This window comes from Gobius niger (genome assembly GCF_951799975.1).
Source record: "Gobius niger genome assembly, chromosome: 10".
NCBI classification, from domain to species: Eukaryota; Metazoa; Chordata; class Actinopteri; order Gobiiformes; family Gobiidae; genus Gobius; species Gobius niger.
In genome coordinates this window covers 19417624-19443786 of record NC_136861.1, presented here as the reverse complement: position 1 = coordinate 19443786, position 26163 = coordinate 19417624, and the positions used below count along the sequence as shown (strand labels likewise).

Here is a 26163-nt window from a genome sequence, read left to right as displayed (position 1 = left end):
AGATTTTTGTTGGATAATACCAGGACAGAGTTTTGCATTATATGGAATAGACTATGTTGTTTTAGCCTACCAGAGGTTTCCCCAACCATAGGTACATGGACCCCAGGGGCTCACATACTATTATTTCATATTAAAAACGAAAAAAAGTTTTGAAAGATAAGGCTATTTAACCCTTTAACCCCCGCCTTAATCGAGCACATTTTTAGTTTAGTTTATCCAAATCTAAAAGCTTCTTGAAAAAAGTGCCAAAAACTCGACATTGAAAATCCAACAAAAAAGCAACAAAAACACAACTAAAAAGTAATGAAAAATCCACAAAAGAGCAACAAAAAAGTGACAAAAGAGCGACAAAAATGGGCTGGAAAAGCATCAATAACACACTTTAAAAAGCGACTAGAACACAACAAAAGACTGACAAAAAAGAGATGAAAAAGCAACAAAAAAACGTTAAGTAAGCTCCAGTCGAGAAGCTTTTAGATTTGGGTAAAGCCAAACTAGAGGAAATTCATTCGGTTAAAGTGGGGGTAAGAGGTTAAATTACACTTTCCACTTAGAATTTTTTTTAATTTCAACACATAATATTGCCTTTTTACTGATGACGAGTAGTTTTAGTTGACTCCTTTGAGGTAGGAGGTACACGGATTACTATTTGAGGGTTCAAAACTGCAAGACAAAAAAGGTTAGTGGGTCCGACCCAAAAGTGGTTGCGAGGCTTTTCCAGAAAACATTTCTTTCAAAAATATTGACTTAAAATGACTGAAATAGCTTCTTAAAGGATTATTAAATAATCATTTGTAAAATACACATTTTTTGCATTATGTACAACAAATTCAATTCTGTTTTGGGTAGAGACTTGTGATTTTATGGTGATGGTGGGTCCCAACACCATACCAGTTGAGAACCACTAATGTAGACTAACTTGCAGCTGACCTTACTGGACCTAGCCAAATGTTTGTATGATATTTTTATAACCCACAATTGCAACTTCGCTGCCGCTGGGTAGGTGCCACCAATACACACTAATGGAATCACGAAGAAGAAGCTAACAGGCTAAAGGGCAAAGCTAACTGCAGGCTGGCGCCACTTAAGCAGTATTTACAGCCAGGTTTGAGTGAAAAAAATTATCTCCATTGTGTAATTGGATGTACAATATCCCTCTCTCCCTTTTCTTCGCTTTTCTGTCAGCGTAGTACTTACTCTCACGGACAATTAATGCGTAAAAAAAAACGCAACATGCTACGACAGCTACAGTAGCGCTTATGGCCTCTAGGAGTTACTTAGTACTGCTTAAACTTTTCAACCATGTAAAATGATTTTGTAATTGTGAATCTCATCTGGATAATACAGAAGTTAAATACATAGGCTACATATATAGGGTTAGTAGAGTTATAGAGTAGGTCATATTTATTGATCAAGCTCAGATAATTGTATATAAAAGATGCAGTAGTTATTGCACAAAGAACAATCAACATCAACTGGAAGCACAAGGCAACAATTGAGACATCTATTCCATTGTTTTCCAATTAAATATAGTCCCATATTACAGAATAAACAAAGCGCTTTAAGACTCAATACAGATCGCTGCCGATTTCTTCAAGTTTGTCCCTTAGATCTCACACTTGTCAGCGCAGTTCCTTTGTGTTTTGCAGACAGACACACGGAAAAGAACTTGTCACACCTGGTTGCGTAACGGGCCGGGGCTGAATCGGAGCATATGGTGACGCAAAACAATGAAAGTGAAAATGAAAGCCTGGAAAGTAACGGCGAATATGGCCGAGGTTAATCATCGACACAACAGAGGGAGCCGTACTGTGATGCAACGCACAAGAAAGAGAGAAAATAGGACGAAGGGGGAAGAAAACAAGTCTTGATTATAGGAGTCTTGTGTGTGAGATGAAGTACCTACAGCAAACAGGAACATTAGATGAGTGGTGTTGTCTGGGTTCACATGACATAACATTTTATATAAAACTAAGGTGGAGGAAAGGTCAGATTAGAATTTGCCTTTGAACTGTCAAGAGATATTAGCCTGGACTGCACAACAACAATTTCCTCCTGCTGCCATTGGATTTAGAAAAACTAGATAACTCTTTAAACAGCGGCATTGATGTTTATGGTCCCTCTGTTGTAGATGGACCATGTTCATACCTTGTATTGTTTACCCTGACCCTTTAGTTTGCAGTAGTTTGGCAAGTTTGTGGACCCCCTCGCCAAACTATGATAATTCGATATATCATTTAAAACCAGTAAATCACCCATAGAGGTTATACAGGCCCCTGCCTTCGGTCTGAGATTATGAGATCAAATTGAAGAACGCAGCCTATTTAATTATTGGTTTATTTGGTTGGGACAGTGTATGTCAACCTCAAGTTACAATCACTTTTGTAGATCTTAGTATTCAAGTGAGGCGTCACGTAAGAGATTAATGAACACACATGGGATTCATGCATGTAAACACGCCATGCGATGATGGGATAATTTCCACTCGTTGTCTCACACTCGCACTCTCAAACACACTTTCACTGAACGTGACCTTGTGTGCTAGTTTGACATCGGTCTATTAAACAAAGAGATTAAGCGTAAGACATTACGGCTACCACTTTCTTAATTAAAGTAATGAGTTAATCAGAGCTTTAAAAAGAAGCTCATTTATCCCTATGGCGGAGCGAGAGAGTGCACATGTAGTATGTTTGCTGAAGGCCGCCCGATGGCACCGCTGCTCTCTTCACAGCAGCTGCTCATTACACCAAGGAAGAATGAAGCCCACAAAGAAAAGATGTACTGTACATTTATTAAGTAATGCATCTGAGAAAGCAAAAAGGAGGCACAAATTAAAGTAAGTTTATATTACTTCATTTCAGATGCCTAATTTTACAAATAATGTTGTTTAAACATTCTCAGACATATTGTTGTCAAAAGGGTATTTTCAGAATGGTCTTTTCCATTTTATAGGTTATAATTATCAAACTGTAATATACATGATGATTTGCAAACATACATGGACTTGATTGTCCATATTAAAACACATTAACATAAGTACACAGTAATTATTAAGGGTACACAATCTATAGTCTATTTTACTGTCATGTTTTAAATTTCGTGCAATGGATTTTCGTGCCACATCTTAAAATAGATCACCTTTTTAGCTAAGGATTTTTATATAGCTACGTACTTGCAAACAAACCAGGAACATTAGAAATCTCGCCTCCTTGGAACATACATGGGCATGTACTTCTGCACCTCAATGCCTTTGAAAACAAAACGGAAAATATATACTTCACTTTTGTTATGGGCTTTCTTTACAGTAGTTCCTCTTTACAGTAGCTCACCCTCTGTCTAAAGCACAGCTAGCTTTGTGATGGAACACAGGAAGCCGGCGTGCTCCTACAGAGGAGAGAGCTCATTAGCTGCAGTTGCCCTCAGCAGACAGGACTTCCTCTGGAGCTGAATACTAATCCCACTTTCTTCTGTGGGACTGGCAGAGCAGAAAGCCCAGCTCGGCAGAGCTCTACTAGCACTGGTCAAACTCCATTCAACCACGTTCACTTAATTAAAGAAGCTCCTATTGCCCATCTATCCGAAAGGTCTCGAAAGGACAATGAGACAATAAACTAATTGACTCATTTCCCTACTATAAGTCTGTGTTAATTCAAATGTCTACATGGCTATTTTGCCACTCCTAGAAATAGCATGACATAAATTAAAAGGTCAGCCTATACCTTCACTTTATCTTAACTCTCACACCTTGCACACAAGACCTGACAGCCTTTGTATGGCCCTGTTATCACCAACTCTTCCTACAGGGAGGGGTTTTGTTATTGGTTCCACTCATGTTTTATTCTAAAGAGCAACACTTGCAGCTACCGATTGCCATGTGGAGGCAAATACACATTGTAACATTGTTTTGTTTGACCATTACAATGTTAAGTGGTTTAATGTTTTACAATCCTATTACTGAGTCATTTCAAAGCTAAAGTGTGGATATAATGTAAAAATGCTCTTATCATGAAATAAGAAATGGATATGGATTTTATTGCAATATGTTCTGCTCAAAATGCACATAGAATATTATAGGGAATAAACAATATGCACAAGAAAAGCATGAGCAGCTCCATTAAAGATGTTGACAGCAGAGCTATTTTTCACTTAAGTGGCTGCGACCTCATTGTTCACAGCCATCGAGTTCTGACCTCCAGTATTCATTGGCCTTTGACAGCCTCTTATTTCGCCCAAGAAATCTCATAATGGTAATTTATGTTTTTCCACATTTGGCTCCACATAGTATTTAGCTTCAAGGGAAAAAATACAAGTCAGATTTGTGAAACAAAATACGAGGCAACATGGGAAGTGTTGCAGCACCGGCCTGGAGCACAGTGATACAAACATAATGACAAGGGGAGGATTGTTGCTTCAGTCTTGTCCAGCCATGGGCCAGTTTTCATCCATTGTTCCACACTGGCACTCACAAATACATTCTAATTCATGCTGGCCTATTGCGCATGCTTTTTTTTTTGTGGCAGGGGAAAACAGAGCACCTGGAGGAAACCTATGCAGGCACGGGGAGAACATGCAAAGTCCACACAGAAAGGACCAGCCTGGGAATCCCGGGACATTGGTGCTGGCAAAACTGCCTGACTTTCTGCATGACTTGACTTTTTGCAGTGATCGTGAGAGCTCTATATGCTACATGGACAGGTCATGGCAGACAGTCAGAGACCGGTGGCAGACAGCACTATAGAGTCCATCCTGAATCCATAAACCACACACATTTCCATGACTGAGACTGCTCGTCTAATGCAGAGGCAGTCCATCGTCATCTTGTGGAATAAAATACAATGCAGGCTATAGGGCAATTAAGGTGTGAGAGGTGTGGTATACTGCATTATACATATTATACTGTTAAGGCTATTTGCTCCAATTAAGCATATCCAAATCTCAAAGCGTATTGACAGGAGAACTTACAGCCTATATGAATGAATTAATAAATATTTAAGTGTCATGCACGTATGTGCCCAGCCCACATGGACTTATAAGACACTATAAATATAATTTACAAAATGATCGTCTTAACAATATGTTCAATATACAATATATATTTCACAGAAAAAAAATCAAGAATTTGGATACAAAGCTTTCAGTCTCATTGCACATGCTCTTTCTACATATCTTGCCAAGCAAAAAATTTCATTTCTAAACAACCAACTTACCTTCTGCCAGCCAAAATATGCCAGTGTTTGAGAGCAAAGACCTTCTAGTTTCTAAAATCATGTGTAAGATCAGCGTGAGTGAAGCACAACTTACATCACATTTGCCTAATCCTAACCCTAGCCCCTTCTATCTGTGAGGCAAAAGTGCCAGTCACTCAGCCACCCTGTCTCCAGTATTGGGCTGAATGATATGGCAAGAAAAAAATTAATCACAAAATTATTTTATCTCATTAATTGAAAAAGACCTTTTATATAAACCTCAGCTCAAACAGCTTCCGTTATCTCATCCAAACTCCAAAACCTGCAGGTGCCGTTTGTGCCACGGACACAGCTCTAAACCTGACGATTATAACATCCCATGACTATTATTGAGCATTGTCCAATAAAAGATAATACAACAGAAGATTATCTACTGGTCCCAGTGAAAAATTGAAAGTAGAACTCCAACCACAGGTCCAGCATGTGAGCTTTTATGTAAGTCCTAAACCTGGATCATTCAAAACAGAAGTCAGTAGGAAAAAAAGTAGGCATCTGTTTGTAAACCTGTACCAATGTAGAATGTAAAATTGATTGATGATACTGTTTATGTCGCCAAGTAATTGGTACAAAACAAAAAATGTAAACCAAGCATTGCCTCCAGCTGTATAAGAATTCGACACCAAAACGACGTCTCCATTCCGAAAAGCAATTACAAAAGGTAACATTATCCATGACTTTTTTTATTATGCGGGCACAAAGCAATTGAGTGGGTGTGGATGCAAAATCTCAACTTAAGGGTTCAATTATTCACGCGACTATCACCGTTTTAATTGCGCTCAGTGGCGGCTTAACACAGCAGTGAAATGTGACGCCATTGAAGCACAGAGAGGCACTGGGAGCTTAAAGGTTTCCCTCACTCTCTGTCTCAGCAGCGGTGGATCGACTTCTTAAATCTTTAATCACCTGCGCTGCACCAGGCACAGAAATAATTGCTTATTTTGTAACAGCAGCCCACCGTAATATAAGTGGAATTACATGTCACGGTCTCCCTCTGCCATCGAGCTGACAGACAGTACATTGAGTGAATCTGGCCCAATAATTGTTTTTAATTTGTTTTTCTCAAGTCAACGGAATAGAGGGAAGTGGAAGGTTTGTGCAATGATTTAAACAAAGGTGCACTTGGGTAGCGGTGTCCAGACTATGACCCCATATCACAGGCCAAACTGATGTCTGTTGTAACTGTGACTTCAGACACTGTTTCGAAATATCAGCTGTGTAACCCATTCCACTGCAGGCATGGGGAGACAGAATCTGTACCAACGTCCAACGGTCTCTTACTCCAAGCGATATGATGCGATTATGTGTTCAGACACTTCACCCACCTTGTCTCAAGTGTCTGCGTACATTGGTAGAGTTAAGGTTAAGGTCCTCAATGCCGCAGGGAGAACCTGTAGGAGCAGTGAGCAGTCTCAAGATGTGGAGCCAGGCTAATGGTCAGAAACACCTGGCTGGAGGATTCACCTATTATACATGTTTTTAGTGGTAGGGGAACCCGGAGGAAACCGAGAACATGCAAACTCCACACAGAAAGGTGGGAATCAAACCTGGGACCTTCTAGCTGTGAAGTGCTAACTACTGCACCAGCCATGTATGAATGAGAGTGTTTGTGTGTGCATGAGTGGTTGCTTGAAGTAAAGCGCTTTGAGTGCCTAAGGTGGGCTTTGATGTGGAAATGAACAAGGGCTGTCGCAATTATTGCTCTATCGACTTATCCTTCAATAAATAACACATGAACGATACATTTTTGGACTCAATAGTTAATTCTTTAGACTTTTCCCCATTTTTTGTCTTTGTAGAAGTTGTTTTTAACGCAAAACTAAGTAACTCATGCCCCTAGAGGCCATAAGGGCCACTGCAGGTGTCGTAGCACTCTTATTAATTGACTGTGAGAGTAAATACTACGCTGACAGAAAAGACAAAGGGAGAGGGGGATATTGTACATCTAATTACACAATGGAGATAATTTTTCTCACTCAATCTTGGCTGTAAATACTGTTTAACTGGCGCTAGCCCACAGTTCTTCTTCATGATTCCATAAGTGTGTATTGGGCCTCCGCCTCGGTGCAGGGAAAATTGCAAGGGTTGTTTTCTGGCCAGAGACACCAGGGGGATGAAAGACCCCTTAATAACACCTGCATGAACCCCAGGGGGACTACGAAAAGGATTTATTAAAGTAAACAAGTTACTTAGTTCTTCTTTAAAGGGACTAGATGGACATTGCATGTAGGGGGTGGAAAAATACATAATTTTAACATTTTTAATTCTGCCTAGTCTCTTGTTAACTGAGGCAAATTGTGTTACATTATATTACATGTTCATTGCAGCTTGTGTGGTATTTTAGGATACAATTGTGCACTTTTAGAACAAAGGTTTACTTTCTTGTTTATGCTTTGATAGTTGTTGGCAGTGTTCAGTATCTTAAGAGTCTATAATATCGTTAATCGCGATATTTTCCTGTCTCAAATTTATCGAACTTTGATATCCTGACAGGCACACACATAATTCAATCGTTTCTTTCAGAACTTTTCCAAACATTGCATGGTTTCAAATAGGCTTAGCACACTTTTTTGTTCTGTGAAATAAAGACAAAGCAGCCTATGTAATCGTGTAACCATGGGCAATACCTTGGGCCTAATACTGTAGCCCTGGAGGTGTGGTGGTCTATCTCTCTCCAGTAGCTGACTGTGTGTGCTCCTTCAACATTGTCCCCAGCGGTGAACAGTGTGGCGAGGATGCAGCGTCTCCCCATCTGTGGACCGGATCCAGTCTCCTTATTGAGAGGTTGACCTTTCCCGCATCCTGAGAGCCAAGGCTTTGCATATCAATGATGATCCAACTTCCCTGTCACCCGCTTCTCAGTCAATACAGCAATACAGTCACAGTGAAAGCCCCTTTACTGCACATCACTCAAATCATCGGGCACTTTATAGTTATTTCCCAGTGTCTAGTTCACTTGAATAGCCTTGCTTTTTAATGACCTGTTTGTTGTTATGAATGAAGTGAGGGAGAAAATGGGGCAGGTTAGAAGAGGTTAGGAGCATGGTTTTATAATCAGGTATGCTAATTTGTGACCTATATTAAAAACAAAGCATTCAGGGGAAAAGGTGGATGGTGTATTGAAAGTGGTGCAACAATGCCATCTATTGAGAGAGGGCGGTACTAAAGGGGCAGGGGGGGGTGGGTCCAATCAAACGCATCAACTGTCATTAATTGAGAAAGCAGAGAGAAAACAAGCATAATTGCACATCTAATACAGGCCTATTGCTTGTTCTACTGCAGGGTTGTTGGGGCAAAATGAAAAATAAATTGCTATTTTGGAGAACTTTCATGAATACTATTGCAATTTTTCAAAGAATAAAGTTTGTTCCTGTAAATTTGACTGTTTTTTAATCAACACTCAAAATTAGAGACTCTAAATCAGACACAAATTAAAGACAAAATGAAGAAAACTATTACTCAACCATTGTTAATTTTTACGTTATTTTCCGCGTGTTGGTTGTAGGCTGTGTCGGCAAACAAAACAATTCAAATCTCAGAGAGATTGAAGACCTGATTTTGCAATATCATTATATAGTAGGGGTGGGAAACCCTGGGTACCTCACAATTCAATACGCAATACATGGATTACGATAATGATAATCTCATGACACGCCGCTACTGTGATCGATATAATGCACAAGATACGATCACGATTTTTTTAAGCAACTTTTAACCTTTATTTTAACATACTTGTGCGTGTGACTAAATGGTCCCTGACTTACACACTGAAGATGGGTCTGTAGATGGGTCCCATTTCAAAAGAAATAAATCAACCCCAAATTAATTTTATTTAAAATTATAAAAACGATCATTAAAAGTAATATATTTGTTTGAAAGTTTGGTCCAAGTGCTTAAAACTGTAGTGCTGCCCTTTATTGGCAGCACTACTGAATTCGTCTGATCATTATTGGCCTCTATTGACTGTGAAAACATTGGAGCACTGCTGCCTCATTAATATGCATGACATAGCTAATTAATATGCATGGTTTCATCAAAAGCATCAATATCAGAATAAAAAGCATCAGTATCGTATCATCCCGCAAAATATCGCGATGTATGGGAAAATTGATATATTGTCACACTCACACTTATTATATAGCGGCACTTAATTTTGCCATTGCGATATTTTAGCGATATATTGCACAGCTCTACCCTCGTAGCCGACATGATCACAGAACCACATGTAACTTTGAATGTGCTGTACATTTATTAGGCCTTGAAAAAACACGAAACATCCTGGTATAAATGGTGTGAACACACTGCGTACATTAAAAACAATAAGGCACTGTGACATGCGAGTAGTTACAGCTGGCTCCAAAAACATACACCAAAACTAAGTAGCAGTACTGTACATAAAACATCTCTCTAGACATCCTTTATTCATGGTTAAAACGAATAAGACAAAAGTGGTGTTGTGATTCTTAAATATATCTTACATAAAAACAAGGTCACGCACTTCGCTTGTGCTTATCCATCTCCCTTTTGTGGCAGTCCACTATTTGTGCAAAGGGAGGACGGAAGAACATGAGAACAACCAACTTGAGAACTAACTTAAATGCATGTAATAAATTATTTTCAGTACAATTTTAGTTTTCTTTAAGATATTGCTTCTGATGAAAGAAAAAAAAAAAAAGTGGATCGATTGTCCCAGGCATTTAGCTGTCGATTTCCTATTCAAAATGTGCTGGATTTTAGCTTCAAGCAAAACTACAAGATGCCATCTAGTTTCTAAACACGTGCTATTGCAGAAAAAAATGGTGAATGAGAGAGAAAAAAAAAAACGTAAACGTTAGCGCTGTGGATGAGAAAGATATTATTATTACTCACGCTCAGTGTAAAATTTCGGGCAGCTACACAAACTAATGCCTAATAGTGGGATAGGGCACATTGCTACCTCCAGGCCTAGTCTTTTGATAAAAATTCAAAAGGTAAAAATAAACAAAACTTCGGGCATGGTGTCAAAGAGAAATGAGAGATAAAATATTAGCCAGGGTTCAGTATAAGCAGCGCCTCGCCATCATTCCTGTGATATATGGAGGATGCTCTTTCGTGAATATCTTCCTGGCAAAATCAAAGCCCACGGTCCCAGTCAAAGCACTGTCTTTTGTGATGCACACATTGGAAAGAAATGCACTGGACTTTGTGGCAACCCGCTCTGTGATGTCAAGTGCGTGCGTTCTTTCATTTGAACATAGTGATGGTGGCGTAGGAAGTCGGAATGTAGCCCTCGTCCCCGTTATTTCTGCGCACTCGAGTCCAGCCGTCACCTTTGTCGCCTTCGACCACCTCCAGCTCCTCGCCCTCCTGCATCGAGATGGTCCCTTCACTGGCACCTGGACCAAATATCAAAATAACACTGGCTTACAAATACAGTAATGTCTTGGACAAAACAAAAGCTTAGTGCATTACTGGTGTGGGTAAAGGACAAAAGTAGGGAGCTATTATTAAACTTGCTCATTTCTGTTAGCTGCAGCTGAAAAAATGCTGCAGAACATCCTCTGAATACTTATCTCTAGGGGCAGAGATAAACTTTAGTAAGAACGGATCTGCCATAAAAACGATTAGTCTAACATTACAGTGTCTGCAAGTCTGTTCCTGAACATAATTCACATTCAGACAAACCAGTCTCTTGGCGTACCGGGGAAGTTGTACATCGCAGTGCATGTCCCAATAGGAGCCGCGAGCTCTTCATCCTCAAAGTCATCATCAAACTCTGCATAAATGGCCTGGGAGGTGTCAGGAGTGCTCTCATCAGAGTGAGCCCCGTCAGGGCTGAGGAGAAACACATGCATCAACAACTTCTCCACAGATAAAACGCTAATTACATTTTAACTGCAACTACTATAATCACCTGTGTATGTCATGTGACCCATTGTTGTTAAAGGCATGGGATTTGTAGCGCAGAGTATCACCTCGACCTCCAGCCTCAGCGAGCCATATCTACAGAAGAAAACAATGAAGGAGTCATGGTGTATGCATACAAAATATACAGTAGACTACAGTAAAATGTCAAGGACTTAGACTATAAAGACAGCTCTTAACAATACCGTAATTTAATAATGTATACAAAAAGGTAAGTAAATACATATTAATACACTTTTTTTCAGCTGCCTCTTGCAGTGAACAACAGAGGTCAGGATTACCTCGTACTTGCCGAGCTCTGCCCTAAACCGCTCTATGTTTTGGGTCGTCTGAGTTATTTGGGATGCCAGGCTGGCAGGGTCTCCCATCTGAGGATTTTTTTCATAAACATCCTTCATCTTGCCCAAAGCTTCACTGAGGAAAGAGGAAAGGGAAAGTGACTTTGAGGGGAGCGGTTGGTGTGGGGCTTGGGGAGTGTAAACAAATCACAAACACGCAGCTCTGTGCTGCATGAATATTACATTGCTCTCCCTGCGGAGAAGATCTAACAGACATGCTTATTAATACGCAGGAGGAAAGTAAATTGACATGTACCTCTGATCTACTTCCTTCTGCAACTCTTTACTAATCTCATCTAGTTTGTGTTGCAGCTTCTTCCTGCGCTGCTCGGGGGGTAGATGGGTAAAGTCCTCTGTGACAGTGGGCTGTAAGAATACAGGAAGATCGCAGTGTCAAAGGTCAGCTGTAACCACGGTTACACAAAGAAACAGCAGTAAAGCCTTGGTTCAGTTCAATGAAGATGTGTATCCACAATGGAACGGTTACGTTTTCATTACGTCTTTAATCCCTCCATGATATCCACTTCCAATTGACAGATTACATGTGTTTTATTTGTAATCTATTTGCATTGAACTGCACTAAAAATCACCACACAAAGAAAAAAACCCAAGGAAAGAACCAAGATACACGGATAGCAAATATTGTTTAGTATTAAGGAAAAAGCCATCTGTTCCCATTTTGAACCACTAGGTGGCCACCTTCCCATTGCATTGAAATTAGGTGAGTGCAAACAAAAAGTAGCTCAATTTCCGACAATAAAATGTTGGCTTTGCAACGAAAAGGTGGCCACTTCATCACCAAACTACCCTCAAAGACTCATTGATGACAACATTACCACAATTTTGTCAGGAGTAAACTTCTGTGGGACAAAGAAACAGAATAATATATATTACACTCATCACCGTCCCGTAAACAATTAAATCCATTTTCTTTTTTAATCTTTTTTTTCCAATATATAGAAAACCTTCTAACATTTTATTGCGGCATTGGATTTAGACCCAATACATAACTACATCTTATACATTATACAGAAAGAGTGGGGATATAAACATTTCTAGTATGAGATTTCACCATAACATAGGAATAGAGATGAGAGATGTCTGAATACTTATTAAACCAACTGTAAAATGAAGCTGGATAGAAATTTCAGTTCTAAATATTCAGTTGTCAAAACATCATCAGAGCTTTTTGGCAGAAGCAACAACACATGATCATGAATAGGCTCCTCTGACAGTCCAACAAGTGACCCGTCCCGTCTGGTGACTCACCGATCTCCTGAGTGTCCTGAAGGATGAGATTCGCGGTTTGACTGTCTTATTGATCTCCTTCAAACAGTATGACAGAGTGTCCCGGCCAAACTTGGGGGAGGGGGGTCCGTTAGCGGGCGAGGGAGCAGGGGGTGAGGAGAACGGAGGGAATGAAGAGGTAGAGAGCTGGGGACGCAACCGCAACCAAGGTCACCCGCCACCCGGGCATTTAGGAGTTTAAGGTGTGGGGGACGGGGAGAGAAGAGGGGCAGACGGATGGAGAACATTGACAGAAACAACAACAAAAAAGAAGAAGGGACGGGGGAAAGAAAAAGACACCATCAACACCATGAAGCCAGAAAGACAACACTGAAGCAAACCCAAACAGCATAAACCAACAGTTACATGGCAAGCGTCCCATCAGCGCCCCCTGCAACGCCAGTGATGCCAAAAAGACAATATGAAAGCCCGGCGGTAAAGTAGGTAGTCTATTCATTGCATCTCAACGTAACCTTTAAACTGTGCAACTGTCTTTGTATGAAACCTCTTTGTAACTATTACTGATGTTTTGTTGTTCTATGTGCTTTATCTAAGTCCTTTGTATGATGTAATTGAATGTTTTTTACCTGCCTATGGATGACAGATTCAAATTAGCCGTTGTGGCACATTTACATGGATTACTGAATATGTTGAATGAACAATGTTCTGCGATTAAATTATCTATATCAATTACTTCAGCATTTTTCACTTTGTTTTAATTTACACTGAATTATGTCTTTTTTACGTACAAAATGTACTGTAAGTAATCTTGTCAATAGGCAAAAGGCTTGGCTTTGTTTCTTAGCCCTAATATTACTTCCGGAGACCGTATGCTATAGCGGATTTTCAAACCACTTGTACCCTCCTGCCGTGACCTATATAGCTATAATAAGAAGCCATACATCACTGGAGCTGAGCATATAGAAGTGAAGCCTCTAAGTAGGTGTTGTATATCTTCAACAAAACAACTCAATCCAAGCAGATCTGTGTGGCCAAAGCGTTGGCCTACAGTACAGTTGTGGTGATTTATTAGACAAACAGAGAAGGTAAGGCTTACTACTAGTCTACAATAATTGCCTTGTGAGCAATCGGGAGGAGCTGAAGTAGAGCACTCTTTTCACATAAATACTTGGGAGAAATGTGCCACTTTGCACAGAGTTATAGGACTCTTAAGTAGAGGAGAGTAGCTGAAATTGGAGCGTTTATGGGCCAGGCATAAACCAAAAGCCCATTCAAGTCAGTTTGGTCAGTCTCCTATTCATACGACTACAGGCCTAATTGGGAGAGCATGACTGATGACACAGAGCAGTGTGCCACACACATACACAGAACAGTGCAAGGAGAGCATGTCCAAAGACAGAAAGAAGAGAGCCATTGAACAAGTAAACACTACAGGAAATGAAAAGGAGGAGTTGAGGGGACTCCACATGTTAGTGGTCAGCACAAGCACTATATTACCTGAATGATTGTTGCCCTAATGGACACCTCAGAGCAAGGATTTAATACTTCACGCAAAAATAACAAAAATAGGATCTCAGTTTGGATCCAGTTTTTGTGACCTGCTAAATGTGCTTCTCTGTGAATATTGAAACAAAGATTGGACTGTGGTGCAGGACATAATGCTAGTTAGTTCTAGGTGGCATAATAGGAGCAGTGTGTTTGGGAAAGCTGTCGAGGAGTGTTGTTTGGGCCCATGCTGATGAAAGCACCAGCACAGCAGAATGCTGCCTGCTCAGTGACCTACTGGAACCACTCACACAGGGGGAGGGAGGTGTGGGCAGTGTATCCATTCAGAGGACAGAGTCATGCAAAGAACCTGTGTGTATCTGCACATCATCACAGTAAACATGCTACAAGCGTTTTAGTGAATTGGAGAGGGGCAAGTCTGTGTTGTGAGTGTGTAGCACACAGGTCCATCAAGAGTGCTCTCAAAAATATTCACCTATTTCACTTTGCCAATTTATTTAAAACTCCAAGTGAACTCCATGCGTATACGCCAGATGAACTGGATATAATGCTTTGCTAATTATTAATAGAAAATAACCCATAAAACAATGTACCAAACAAAGCTACTGATGTGCATTATTTCAGTTAATCTCTTAGTTTATCTGTGTTTACCTTACTCCTTTTGCTGAAAAGCCAAAAGTTTTTGCCCTTGTTCTTGGCCAGCAGGTCCATGGGGCCTTTGGGGGTGCTGAGGCTGGTATCAGAGGACGCCCTGTTGATGGCTTGGCTGAAGTCCTCAAAGTCAACGTCTCCTGGACGCTCAAAGCCCGACTTGTTCTGCTCAATTATAACCATGGAGTCCTGCAGAGACATTATTGCAGACATCACAGATCTCGATTTAAACAAATGGCCATATGTTCATGCGCATTTCAGTGCCAACTCACATTCCTCTCATTAACACTAGTGCCAGCTTTAGTAATGCCTTCAAGGCACTTGCCAATAATGGGCATCACTTGTTTTTCTGTGTCAGAAAACAGGATGTATCCTTGCCCCAGCTTACGTACTCGCCGCTCATCCAGATCTTGCAATTTCTGGAAAAACACAAAAATTCATGCCTGCACATGAAAAAAAAAATGCACTGATGTTTGAGAAGTAAGAAATGTTTACTTACATTAAATATAAGTGGCATTTCATTAAAATAAAAGTTGTTTTGCTCTTTGTTGTACTTTTGGAGCTGAGCAGCATAGTCATTCTTACAGTCTTCTGCAACATGAGCTCTCATATGAGCCTGCTGCTTGGCCTGAAAACATATTGTCACAATAACCGGATGTGTTTGTGAACAACAGGTATTCAATACCTTGTTTAATCTTACTTTTTCCACATCTGCTTTAGTGGCATTTATATCTTGATCAGTCTTTTCTGCATACTGAGCTGCACGCTCCGCCTCCCGCCATTCTCTTTCAAAACGTTTTTTACTCTGTGAATTCAACATGTGGCCACATACTTGTTTGAGTTTCATGGTCAGTTTAACAACTTCATATCAAATGTGTTTCCAAAACACATGATGCACTCATCATTGGAATACTATTAATGTCTGGACTGGACATGTGGTCACATAACAAACAGCTACGTTTTGATATTAAGGAAACAAATTGAAATGTCTTCTTGACTTACACTATCAAGCTGCTTGTACGTAGTTTCCAAATTCTGTTGGGCCTTCTTGGCCTCCATAAGATACTGCAGACATTCATAAAAATAGACATAGTGAGGGGAGGAGGGTCAGATGACAGGGAGACGCACAGCTATGTGGAGGGGGAGACATAGAATAAACAATGACCTCCAAAAGCCACACATTATAACAGGCCAGAAAACAAATACCAGTGTCTGTCTGAGACATCACGTCTGTACACAGCTGCGTGTTACTGCAGTCAATGACAATGCCAAAACATTCCCAATAGATAAAGCCTGTCTCCCCGCTGGAAAGTTACAAAGATAGCTTCCTGTTTCAACACTTCTGTTACTGTGACATTAGATTGGCTGATATAAGCTAAATCAGTCATTGTATTGCTCCATAATAGATTCTCAGATGTTCACAGCAGGACAACAGTACAAATTCTAAATCATACCGTCTTTCTTTCCAACTTGATTTCTTGCAGGTATTTTGTCAGATCAATGCATATATTCATCATCATGTTCTCAGCGATAAGCTCCCGCTGTCCTGCATAGTCATTCATCTCGTTCAGGACGTCCAGGAAGGCCTGGTAGCTGGACAGCCTGTGGTTTGAGGGGAGGAGAGAGGAAAGGGTGGAGATTAAAGGGAACAAGGTGACAGGGGTCAACTGATAAGATGATAAACATCCAGGCTCCAAGTGAAGTCAACAGTGGCCTGTGTCAGGATAGGCACTTCCTTACTACAGTAGCATTCTGGGAACAAACATTTAGGAGGATATTGACTCGTATCATCAGTCTGTCCTATTTCTGCTGCTTCTGGAATTACATCGCAGCCACTGATTGCGGTGGATATTTATGTCCGAACAAAGGCTTTTGTGCTCTGTATAGGACTCTATACTTGTTTATACTGTATTTACGCACGTCTTGGAGAGGATAATTATTCCTATAAGGAGAATTTGTCCGCAGGATCTCCTCTTGTGCATTGAGCGCATTCATCACCAAACAACAAGATTGAGTAAAACAATTCCTCCATGCTTTAAGTTACAAGAACACAACACCTGTTCTTTTATGGCATCAATCTTAAAATAATGTTTTCAAAGTTGTAAAATGGGCCTTAGAATTGACTGAGAATGGTAAAATGGTATAAAGCGTAATGTCGTCACAAGTATGTGAATAGCAAAGGTCATGGCTCACCTGCAATCAGGTTCATCTTTGCCACTTCTTTTTACATTGTATTTCTTTGATAGGTTTCTGTCGATGGTAAAAAAAAAAAAAAAAAAGAAAAGAAAAAAGCAATTAATGTCAATGTGTGGGTTTTGTGCAGTCACATGAGAGAAATGAAACATCTGCCACAATAAAACAATTCACAATTCCATTATAAATGTAAAAATAGCCACTTCTCTCCACTTCTTTTTTTCTCCTCCTCTCTGTTTTCTCTCTTGTTTCTTTCTCCTAACCACTTCCTGCCTGTCATGTGCCAGTCTGCTCCCACTTCCTCCGCTCTGCAGCACGACTCAGCAGCAGAGCAGATGTGGGCCTGAAGCTGAGGCGGGAGCGAGAGAGGACAGGGAAGACAGGAGAGAGATTGAAAGAGAGAGCGCTACAGCTGGAGAATGAGTCTAGTGTTTCTGAGACAAGTTTGATTTTGTCCCAAAGCGGTCACAAGACGGCGCAAACATTTCATAAACAGCCGTGTAATGTGCACTGGTGCTATCACAACTGACCACACAGGAATCTGAGGCCCGGGCCGCGGAGGGGAGGCCTACCTCAGTTGTTTGGCATAGTTCTGCTCGATCTCTGTTCTCTCCTTCACAAACTTGACATACTTCTCCACCAGCTCCAGGCCCGACTGTGTGTGCTTCTCAATGATGTCATACTGGTCCTGCAAAACAAAAAAAGAGGCATGTGATAAAAATAAGAAAACTAAATTATACAGCAGGGAAAGAGTCGGAGAATGCGCTAAATAATAATGCGAGTCTGGTCAAATGGAGGTCACACATCTGTGCACTCCATATGTTTTTTCATCTGCAAAGCTGCAAACATGGCGATAAATTCAGCCAAGTGGTCCCCAAAGAAAAGAATATAAGTAGGCCGATTTATTTCTATTTATGTTATGGCATCATTTATACATTATGCAAGACTCCATTAATAATAATAGCATTTTTTTTAGCTCTGTATTCTGATTTTCTTCACTCCGATTACTCCTAAATTTCTATTGATAAGGCAATAAAGTGTGTTCCATAAAATTCACTACTTAATGGAGAGTATATCAAAACACTGAAGCTAAAACCAAATAAAACACAGAATTCAATGCATGTTTTAAAATCGAGCTTAACACAGTGCACAATGTAAACATACCCACAAGCGCCAACCTTTGAGAGAAGACGGAAATACAAACTGTTCAACATAGTAACAGTTTAGAGGTCTAAACTACAGGGTTATAAACAAAAGATTCCGTAGACATAAGATATTTCTTGTTTCCTGTTTTTTGTGGTTTGCTCAAACAAACACTCAAACTGTATTCTTGATTCAATTGTGATTAATCTATTGACCTGTCTTTTCACCTTTTGCAATTATTCATATTGCAGGGTAATGTACAGTTGTGCTCAAAAGTTTTACATACCCATACATGAGACTATGAAAGATAACACAAAAAGTTTTTTTTTCACTTCTAGAGAGTGGTTGTGTGAAGCCACTTATGGTCAAACAGCCGAGTTTGCTCTTTTTAAATCATAATGATAAGTGAAACTGCCAAAATTACCCTGACCAAAAGTTTACATACCCCAGTTCTAAATACTGTGAATTGCCCCCTTTAACATCCTCTGATGGTAAAAATTACTTTTTTTTTTAATGAACTGCACGTGATATTCAGATCAAGAGACTGAGATGGCCACTCCAGAACCTTCACTTTATTCTGCTGGAGCCAATGAGAGGTCGACTTGGCCTTGTGCTCTGGATCGTTGTCATGTTGGAACGTCCAAGTGCGTCTCATGTGCAGCTTCCAGGCTGACGAGTGACACGTTTCCTCCAGTATTCTTTAATAACATGCTGCATTCATCCTGAAATCAGTTTTGACCAAGTTCCCTGAAGCTCACACATCCCCAAAACATCAGTGATGCACCTCCGTGTTTCACTGTAGGAATGGTGCGCAGATCATCACAGGCCTTGTTGACGCCTCCCAATGTAATGTTTATGGTTATGGTAAAAACGTCCCATTTTGGCTTCATCATTCCAAATGACATTGTGTCAGAAATGTTGGGGCTTGTCTCTGCGCTGTTTGGCATAATTGAAAGCAGATACTTTGTGGCATTTGCGAAGTAATGGCTTTCTTCTGGCGACTTGGCCATGCAGCTCATTTTTCATCAAGTGCCTCCTTATTGTGCATCTTAAAACAGCAACAACCAAATCTACAATTTTCCTGCCAGTTGATACTGAAATTTTAGTTGGTCTCCCTGACCGTGGTTAGGTTTCAATAGAATCCGGCATTTTCCACTTAAAGTTTGAACACTGCTGATTGATACTCTCAGTACCTTAGATATCTTAATATAATTCTCGTTCCTCTTTTATACAGGACAATTACCTTTTCTTGCCCTGCAGTGCAGCACTGGTTGAAAGATGCAAGGGTCTGTCAGGAGCCAAAAACTCACTGACCTTTTATACACACACACAATAATTACAAACACAGGTCACAGGTGAGGATGCTTACCTTTAGCAGCCATTCGAACCCGTTTGTGTCAATGTGTGTGTAAATTATCAGGCCAAGATCACCGGGGTATGTAAATCAGGGTCATGTTGGTTTCTTTTGGCATTATTTTAAAAAAAGCAAACTCAGTTGTTTGACCATAAATGGCTTCACCACTAACTATGAGTGAAAAAACGTATTGTGTTTCATTCATGTTCTCTGAAAAGTATTAAAAAACAGAATATTATTTATATGGCCAAAAAAAGCACCCCTGATCTGTAACTTAGTTCAGTCAAAAATGTGTGTGAATATGTTACAATAATATACATTAAAAAATGTTTTAGTCAAAGAAAAGACACTATACTCTCTACAGTATCTCTCTCTACAGTAAAACAAGTCCTAGAGACAATGCTCTGCACCGTTTCCTTGTATCCATTATTGCCTTTGTTAGAGGCGGATTCCTGACAGGTCGGGCCATGTTATACGTGCCCTCATCCTGCCCTTCAGGTGAAACAAAGACCAGATGAAGGAGCAATGTAAAGACTAATTACAGAACTCAGTTCAGGGCAGGTCTGGGGCCTGCAATAAATCACTGGCATCACAGAGCTGGAGAACAAAGGACAACACTGTGAGCCTCATTAAAACATATGAAATGCACTGGGACTGCACAGTATATCGCAATATTATTGTCATTGTATTGTTCGGTGATGCAGCATTCAGATAAATCGCAAAATAACTGTCTTCCACCTGACAAAAACAAAAACACAAGGTAATGTAAAAATGTGCAAACGTTTTCATGAGTTTCCTAATTTAGTGCCATTTTAGCCACGTTTTGGTCCTGGTTTAGAGTTGTTTTTTAAGTTTTGCTTTGAAACATTTAAGGGAATATTATGTAACACAACATACTGCTTTGAAATGATTTAGTGACGTATTATTCATAATATTGTCCCTGCAATTTTTATCAAAGTTTTCTAGTGAACCAATGACAGATCAAACAGTAATTTATAAAGGCACTTTGTAACTTAGAAATCCTTGTACTTTACTTTTCATGATTTAATAGCTACTTTTTACTTGCTCGGTGACTTAAAGCAGGAACAAAAACTGTCCATTAAGTTGAAGGTAGGTGAATACAGGCATTATGTCATTTATACAGAAATGTAGTTGTGTTGTTCGAGTCTTATTTTGCATAGCAGTATTTGCATTTGAAATTCCGGGATTTCGATTGGTCAGCAAACCTCCCGTCGCAGAAGAGGGAGAAGCCAAGTCCAATATTTACGCGCTCAAACACACCTCTGCTGCTGTGCTCAATCTAAAACACACAGGGCTCATCATGATAGAGTCTGTCTGTGGTGATAACAGAAAAATCAACAACCCAAGGGGCACTAATCACAGAATGGCCCGCAGCAGATTCCAGGATTCACTCTTCACAAAATCACTGTCTTGAGAAAACATTATCTCCCGAATGGCTTTCCACACACAATCTCATTAGGACATTGTTTTCACACATTTTGAAATTATGTCATCAGTGTCAACAAGCACCCTCTCTCAAAGTGAGCCACATTATTTCATTATTCCATCACACCTGTTAGAGGCAAGATACTTGTAGCACCATCATTCACACAAAGATATTTATACTGCCTGTAATAAATTATTGCACAGGGAAACAACAACAACTCCAGAAGAGGGGAATTAACTGGAGATGCTCCGATCCAGCTTTTTTCTACAGATACCGAGACCGATACTGGGTTTGAGCATCTGCCGATATCCGATATTTACCAATGCCATGAGGCTTTCTTAAAAGTGTCTTTCTCTTAGTGAAAAGTTGAGCTGACTCTTTTCTCCAGTGTAAGATCAATAAAGTCATATTTTATGATCATGTTAAAGATCAATTAACATTTAACAAGGATCACTGGACTTTTCTACACTAATCTATCAGTGGGTATAGGACAGGCTTTAGGTTACATTAATATTAACAACTCACATGAAGTGATCTGAGCATTACAAATATGTTAGATTAGTTATTTCTTAAAGGGGGGTTATTATGCAAAATTGACTTTTTCAAGCTTTACATCATGTTATTATGTCATTCCCTCATTAAAAACATGCCTGAAGTGTTGCCTTGGCACATTCACGTATTTTTGAGTAATTTGTAAAAACTCTGATGGCAGCCATTTTAGGGATAAGTTTGCCTCCTAGGAACGCCCCCACCTCCAGGAGACGCCTCCGAGCTTTCCTCACCAGCCGAGTAACCAACCACTGCTCCTCAGCAGAACCCCCTCCCCACTGATGCCACAGACAGCGTGAGGAGGGGGCGTGTCGGAAAGGGTCAGAGGTTCTTAAAGAGACAGAGGCCTATTTCAAGACATTGGCTACAGACATTTTGAGAGAGCAATTTTATACAAGGCAGTTATTCTAATTTACTGCATTTACAGACCAACAGAAGGTTTCGTCATCATTGTAGTGTGCTATAGACTGGTGCTATGTGATTGAAAAAAGCATAATACCCCTCTTTAAATTAAAATACAAACACTTGGCTTCAGCAGTGGCCGATTATATTTCATTCTTTCGGTATTTATCATAGTATCTGACCCAGCTTTGATTAGTTTTCGTTAGCATTAGCATGCTCCCACTAGCTTTAACATACTAATGCTAATTCTAATTTTGTGTGATGATTAAAAATATGTTTACAGAGGTTAAAACTAACTCTTGAAAGTGATATACAGCATGCCCATATTCACTTAGACTTAGTTGGTAAAAGTTGTGTTTTAAAGGTGGTGAGAGCCAAAACTGGTAGCGGGTCAGTATCAGGTATTTGTAGCCAGTACTCAATATCGTATTTTTTCCAGTATCGGCGCCGATATCCGACACCAGTGTCAGATTGATGCATGAAGCATTCCTAACCTAACCTAACTACAGACCATGGGGTTAACCGGCGAAAGTCCAGCATGATTCATTCATTTCTAAGGACTCCAGATATGAACCGATTGGTCACTCTAGCTGGACAATTCATGGGACAACACACTGCGCATCTGTCCGTTTATAACTTATTACTTATTTATGTGTGGCCCTGGTTAATTCACAGTCGTATTTACAACCATCCACTTTATAATCATTAACCTATTCCGACTCATTCAAAGGTAAGCGCTCAGGGAAACTTCTGTGCAAGAAAGAATCTTGAGCCTAAACATCTTGAGAGTCTGGTTCTATTTATCTCCCAGTGTTTCCAGTAATCCCACAGACAAAACGTCTGTCGCACCACCAGAACATAACTTCAAAAGGAGTCACCCTAAAAGCCAGGTCCACGAGGCTCACAGAGGATATTTCAGCCCTGAGTCACGGTGTCTACGAGGCCAAACCTACCGCGCTGCAGCTCCCATTCACCGGCAGCGCTCGCTCACTATCGCGGCTAATACAGTGATCCCAAAATAGCCCTTGGATTAACAACAATCAAGGAGGCAGATGCCACAGGGCTGAGCTGGCCCAAGGGAGGACGCTCGCAGACAAACAATAAAAGAAAGTGCCAACAGTACTTCTCATGAAACATATTTAACAAAAGGGACTAGAGGTTCTGGTTTGACGATGACTAACTAAACAGTACACCATAAAATATACAAGACAGGCCTGTTCCTTTTAAGGGAATATCCTTTTCAACTTACTTACTTGTTTCATTTTGTTTCATTTGTGTGTTTGTTTGTGTTTACACGACCCCACACCAGCTGATGCCATGAGGTGGTTCTCCTCTGTCTCACTGTGATCATTTCAGCACTCGTATTGTCTTCAGCACAAATGAATTCTTGGTAATAGCTGGAACGCCGAGTTCATATTAAATGCACACCTCCTCTCTGTGTCAGCAAGGGATCAATTCAGGCATTTTGCAGTCTTGGTAACTAGGGTTGGGCGACTATACCTGTTTTACAAACGCATTTTTGAAAGAAAGAAAGTAGAGATGACAGCACTAAAGAGCCAAAAGTATTAAAAAAGACTGAAAAAGCAGAGTACAGTGCTTATGAGCCACTGAACCACTGATTTGAGAGTGTTTTCAAGATTATGCCTATAAAAGGAAAATGTCTTGATGATGTGAAGTGATACATGTTGCACTGCCTCTATCAAAGTAGGGCAAAACTAATTGGGCTGTTGCACCACCAGCGTGTAGGACGGAACGGGGACACAGCGGAGAGGCCTTGGGGGGGGAGAGTTTGTAATGAGGCCACAACCTCCCTATCCTCAACTTGCATTGCTCCAGTTTAGGGTGTCCTAAGATCGTCTGCTGGCGGCCTCTGTGAGCCTCTTGCTGCGGCGCCAGGCATCAAGGTAAAAGGGATTACATGGGTTTGGGGCAGTTGTAACAAACTTGATAGGTGTACTCTGTCTTTCTCCGCCGCTGCGAGGGAGTCTCGGCGACCAGGTGAAGAAAATGATAGCCTAATTACAAAAAGAGCCATCACCACTGCCACTTTTCCAGTAGGAAACCTTTTATTGGAGCTTTCTTTCATAGTTAGACTCAAACCAATGTTCCCCACCCAACTTGCTAGAAATGTTATGGCCTCTTCTCACGCTTCCAAATGCTATAAAATAAATTTAGTATGTTCCCAAGCACCCACTAAGACTGATATGCAAGAAATCTCAACCATTATCAAATATTCAGCCATTGCCACTTATGTTTAAGAGTGGGAGACATGGACAAGAAATTATGTTTCAATATTTTTAGAGCTTTGTTGATGATGATTGAGCTATATTTGCACAAACTGTGCAGAACAGAAATGTGCTAAAATGCTCATAAACGTATTTAGTTATTTACATGAATGAGTAGCTCTTAACATAATTGACATAAACAGCAAAAGGGAACGCACTTCATAGCTCATTGTTATTATAAGACATTGCTTTATGGATTTTTCACCAGCATTTTTGTAATGTAGGCAACACTGATATTTTTGAGACCATGCAGCGCACTGAATAGACACACACTTTCGAGAAACCAGTAGAATTCCCTGTTTAACACTTTTGAGGATAACTTGTGCCCATAATAGAGTCCTTGTTGACAAGGCAACAGACTCATCTCTATGGACGCAAGGTACTCCTGGGTGTAAACAATGAAGCACACCTCTGAGGCACAACTAGACTACGTAAGCTTTTATCCAGTTAAATGTCTGTGTCTGTACAGCCTTTCAAAGTAAAAGGTGTTTGCGCTCACTTTACGCACAGCTGCAAATAAACGATGCAAGGGGGTTGTTTATACATTTGTGTCGAAATCCCACGCCAAGAAGCGATTCCCGTTATGCAACATGTAGCCAAAGGTGAGCAGCCCAGGAGGAGATCACAGACAAGCGCCACACCGCGTTAAGCGGAGAGGTTTAGCGGTGCCCGACTTTCTACGAAGGCGCCCGTCCAAGAAAAAGCCATAAAACTCTGCTCCACTGGGATGGAAAATATGGCCGCGCTTACCCAAAGCTCCGTGCCCCACTCCATGTTTCAGCCAGAGGTGGGCCAAGACGAGGAGTAGCGGTCTCGGCGTCTCCAAAGAAGTTGTCCGAAGTTATCCAAGCCCAGGGGGAGCGAGTTCTTTCTGGCCCCGACAAGTAAATCCCGAGGAGCTAATTCCCGCTTTCAGACCATGCACGATCAGCCTCTCCCCGGTTATCAGAGAAAAAATAACATCATTTTTGATAAGCCGTCCATCGTGAGACTAGCAGTCGGTTGGTTTAGCGTGGCCAAATATTTTTCATAGCGAAGGAAAGAGGGATAAATTAGCTTTCATATCCGCGTCACTCCCAAATCCTAAGTCTTAAAGGGACAGTCACACAACTCGCTTCTGCGGCCACGAAGTGAGAAGTTCCTGTAGCATGTCTTTAGTGGCTCTACAGGTGGATTTTAACCGCAGTTTGTGTGTGCTAGACAGGCGCCTGTAATACGCGTACATTATGTGTGATTGTTTGGGAATAAAAACACAAAATAAATGACGCGGTTTATTCGAGCCCCTGCACACTGTACACAATGCATAACAGTCTGATTGTTCCATGAAAAAAAAAAACATAGCCCACATGCCCAATAGCTTGTAAACAAACTTAAACACTTTCAAAATTAAATAATTCCTCAACACAGGGACATTGGCTTCTGCTCTCCACGTTGTACTCCTGATAATTTACTATTTAAGATTTGATTCATTAAAAAATTTAGATATAATATTGTCCGATTTAGATTTATTTTAGGACATTTTAAAGGGATATTTTTGTTATTATTATTATTCAGGCTGTCCTTACATTTGAAGAGTTTAGTGGTGCTAGGCTAGTGCTAGGCTAGCGCGTGTCTATGGTAACTAGTAGCCTGCATTAAAAACAGTCTGACCCAAGCACAATCACTTATAACACCAGACTACCGATATAAATGTCTGTGTTGACTGAATATTTTTTGAAATACAACCATTTTCCATTTAAAAGAACTTATATTTGAGCAGCATCAGCTTCCTGGTTGTAAGCTACGAAGAGGCGGAGTGATCTGCTAGGTTATCGGATCTACAGTAGTTTGTTTACCTGCGGCCGGCATGACTATATGTGGAATTCACAAAGGAGCTTTCTACAAATCAGATGTGGCAACG

The 26163-nt window shown here is 40.5% G+C and overlaps 1 protein-coding gene across 2 annotated transcripts; it reads right to left on the bottom strand.

The window, feature by feature from the left end:
• Window positions 1-9486: 9486 nt before the first annotated feature.
• On the bottom strand, window positions 9487-25362 carry trip10a (thyroid hormone receptor interactor 10a). Of its 2 annotated transcripts, XM_079563870.1 has the most exons (15): window positions 25014-25362; window positions 17656-17771; window positions 17084-17140; window positions 16345-16492; window positions 15893-15955; window positions 15591-15695; window positions 15390-15518; window positions 15163-15309; window positions 14891-15079; window positions 12755-12919; window positions 11742-11851; window positions 11429-11561; window positions 11137-11225; window positions 10924-11057; window positions 9487-10618 (listed from the first exon to the last, which is right to left on the bottom strand). In XM_079563870.1, exons 1-15 carry the CDS (start codon window positions 25035-25037, stop codon window positions 10467-10469), a joined length of 1761 nt encoding a protein of 586 aa, XP_079419996.1. In that variant the 5' UTR covers window positions 25038-25362; the 3' UTR covers window positions 9487-10466. The 2 variants fall into 2 exon arrangements, with proteins under 2 accessions (XP_079419996.1, XP_079419997.1); XM_079563871.1 differs by lacking the exon at window positions 12755-12919.
• Between the last annotated feature and the right edge of the window lie 801 nt (window positions 25363-26163).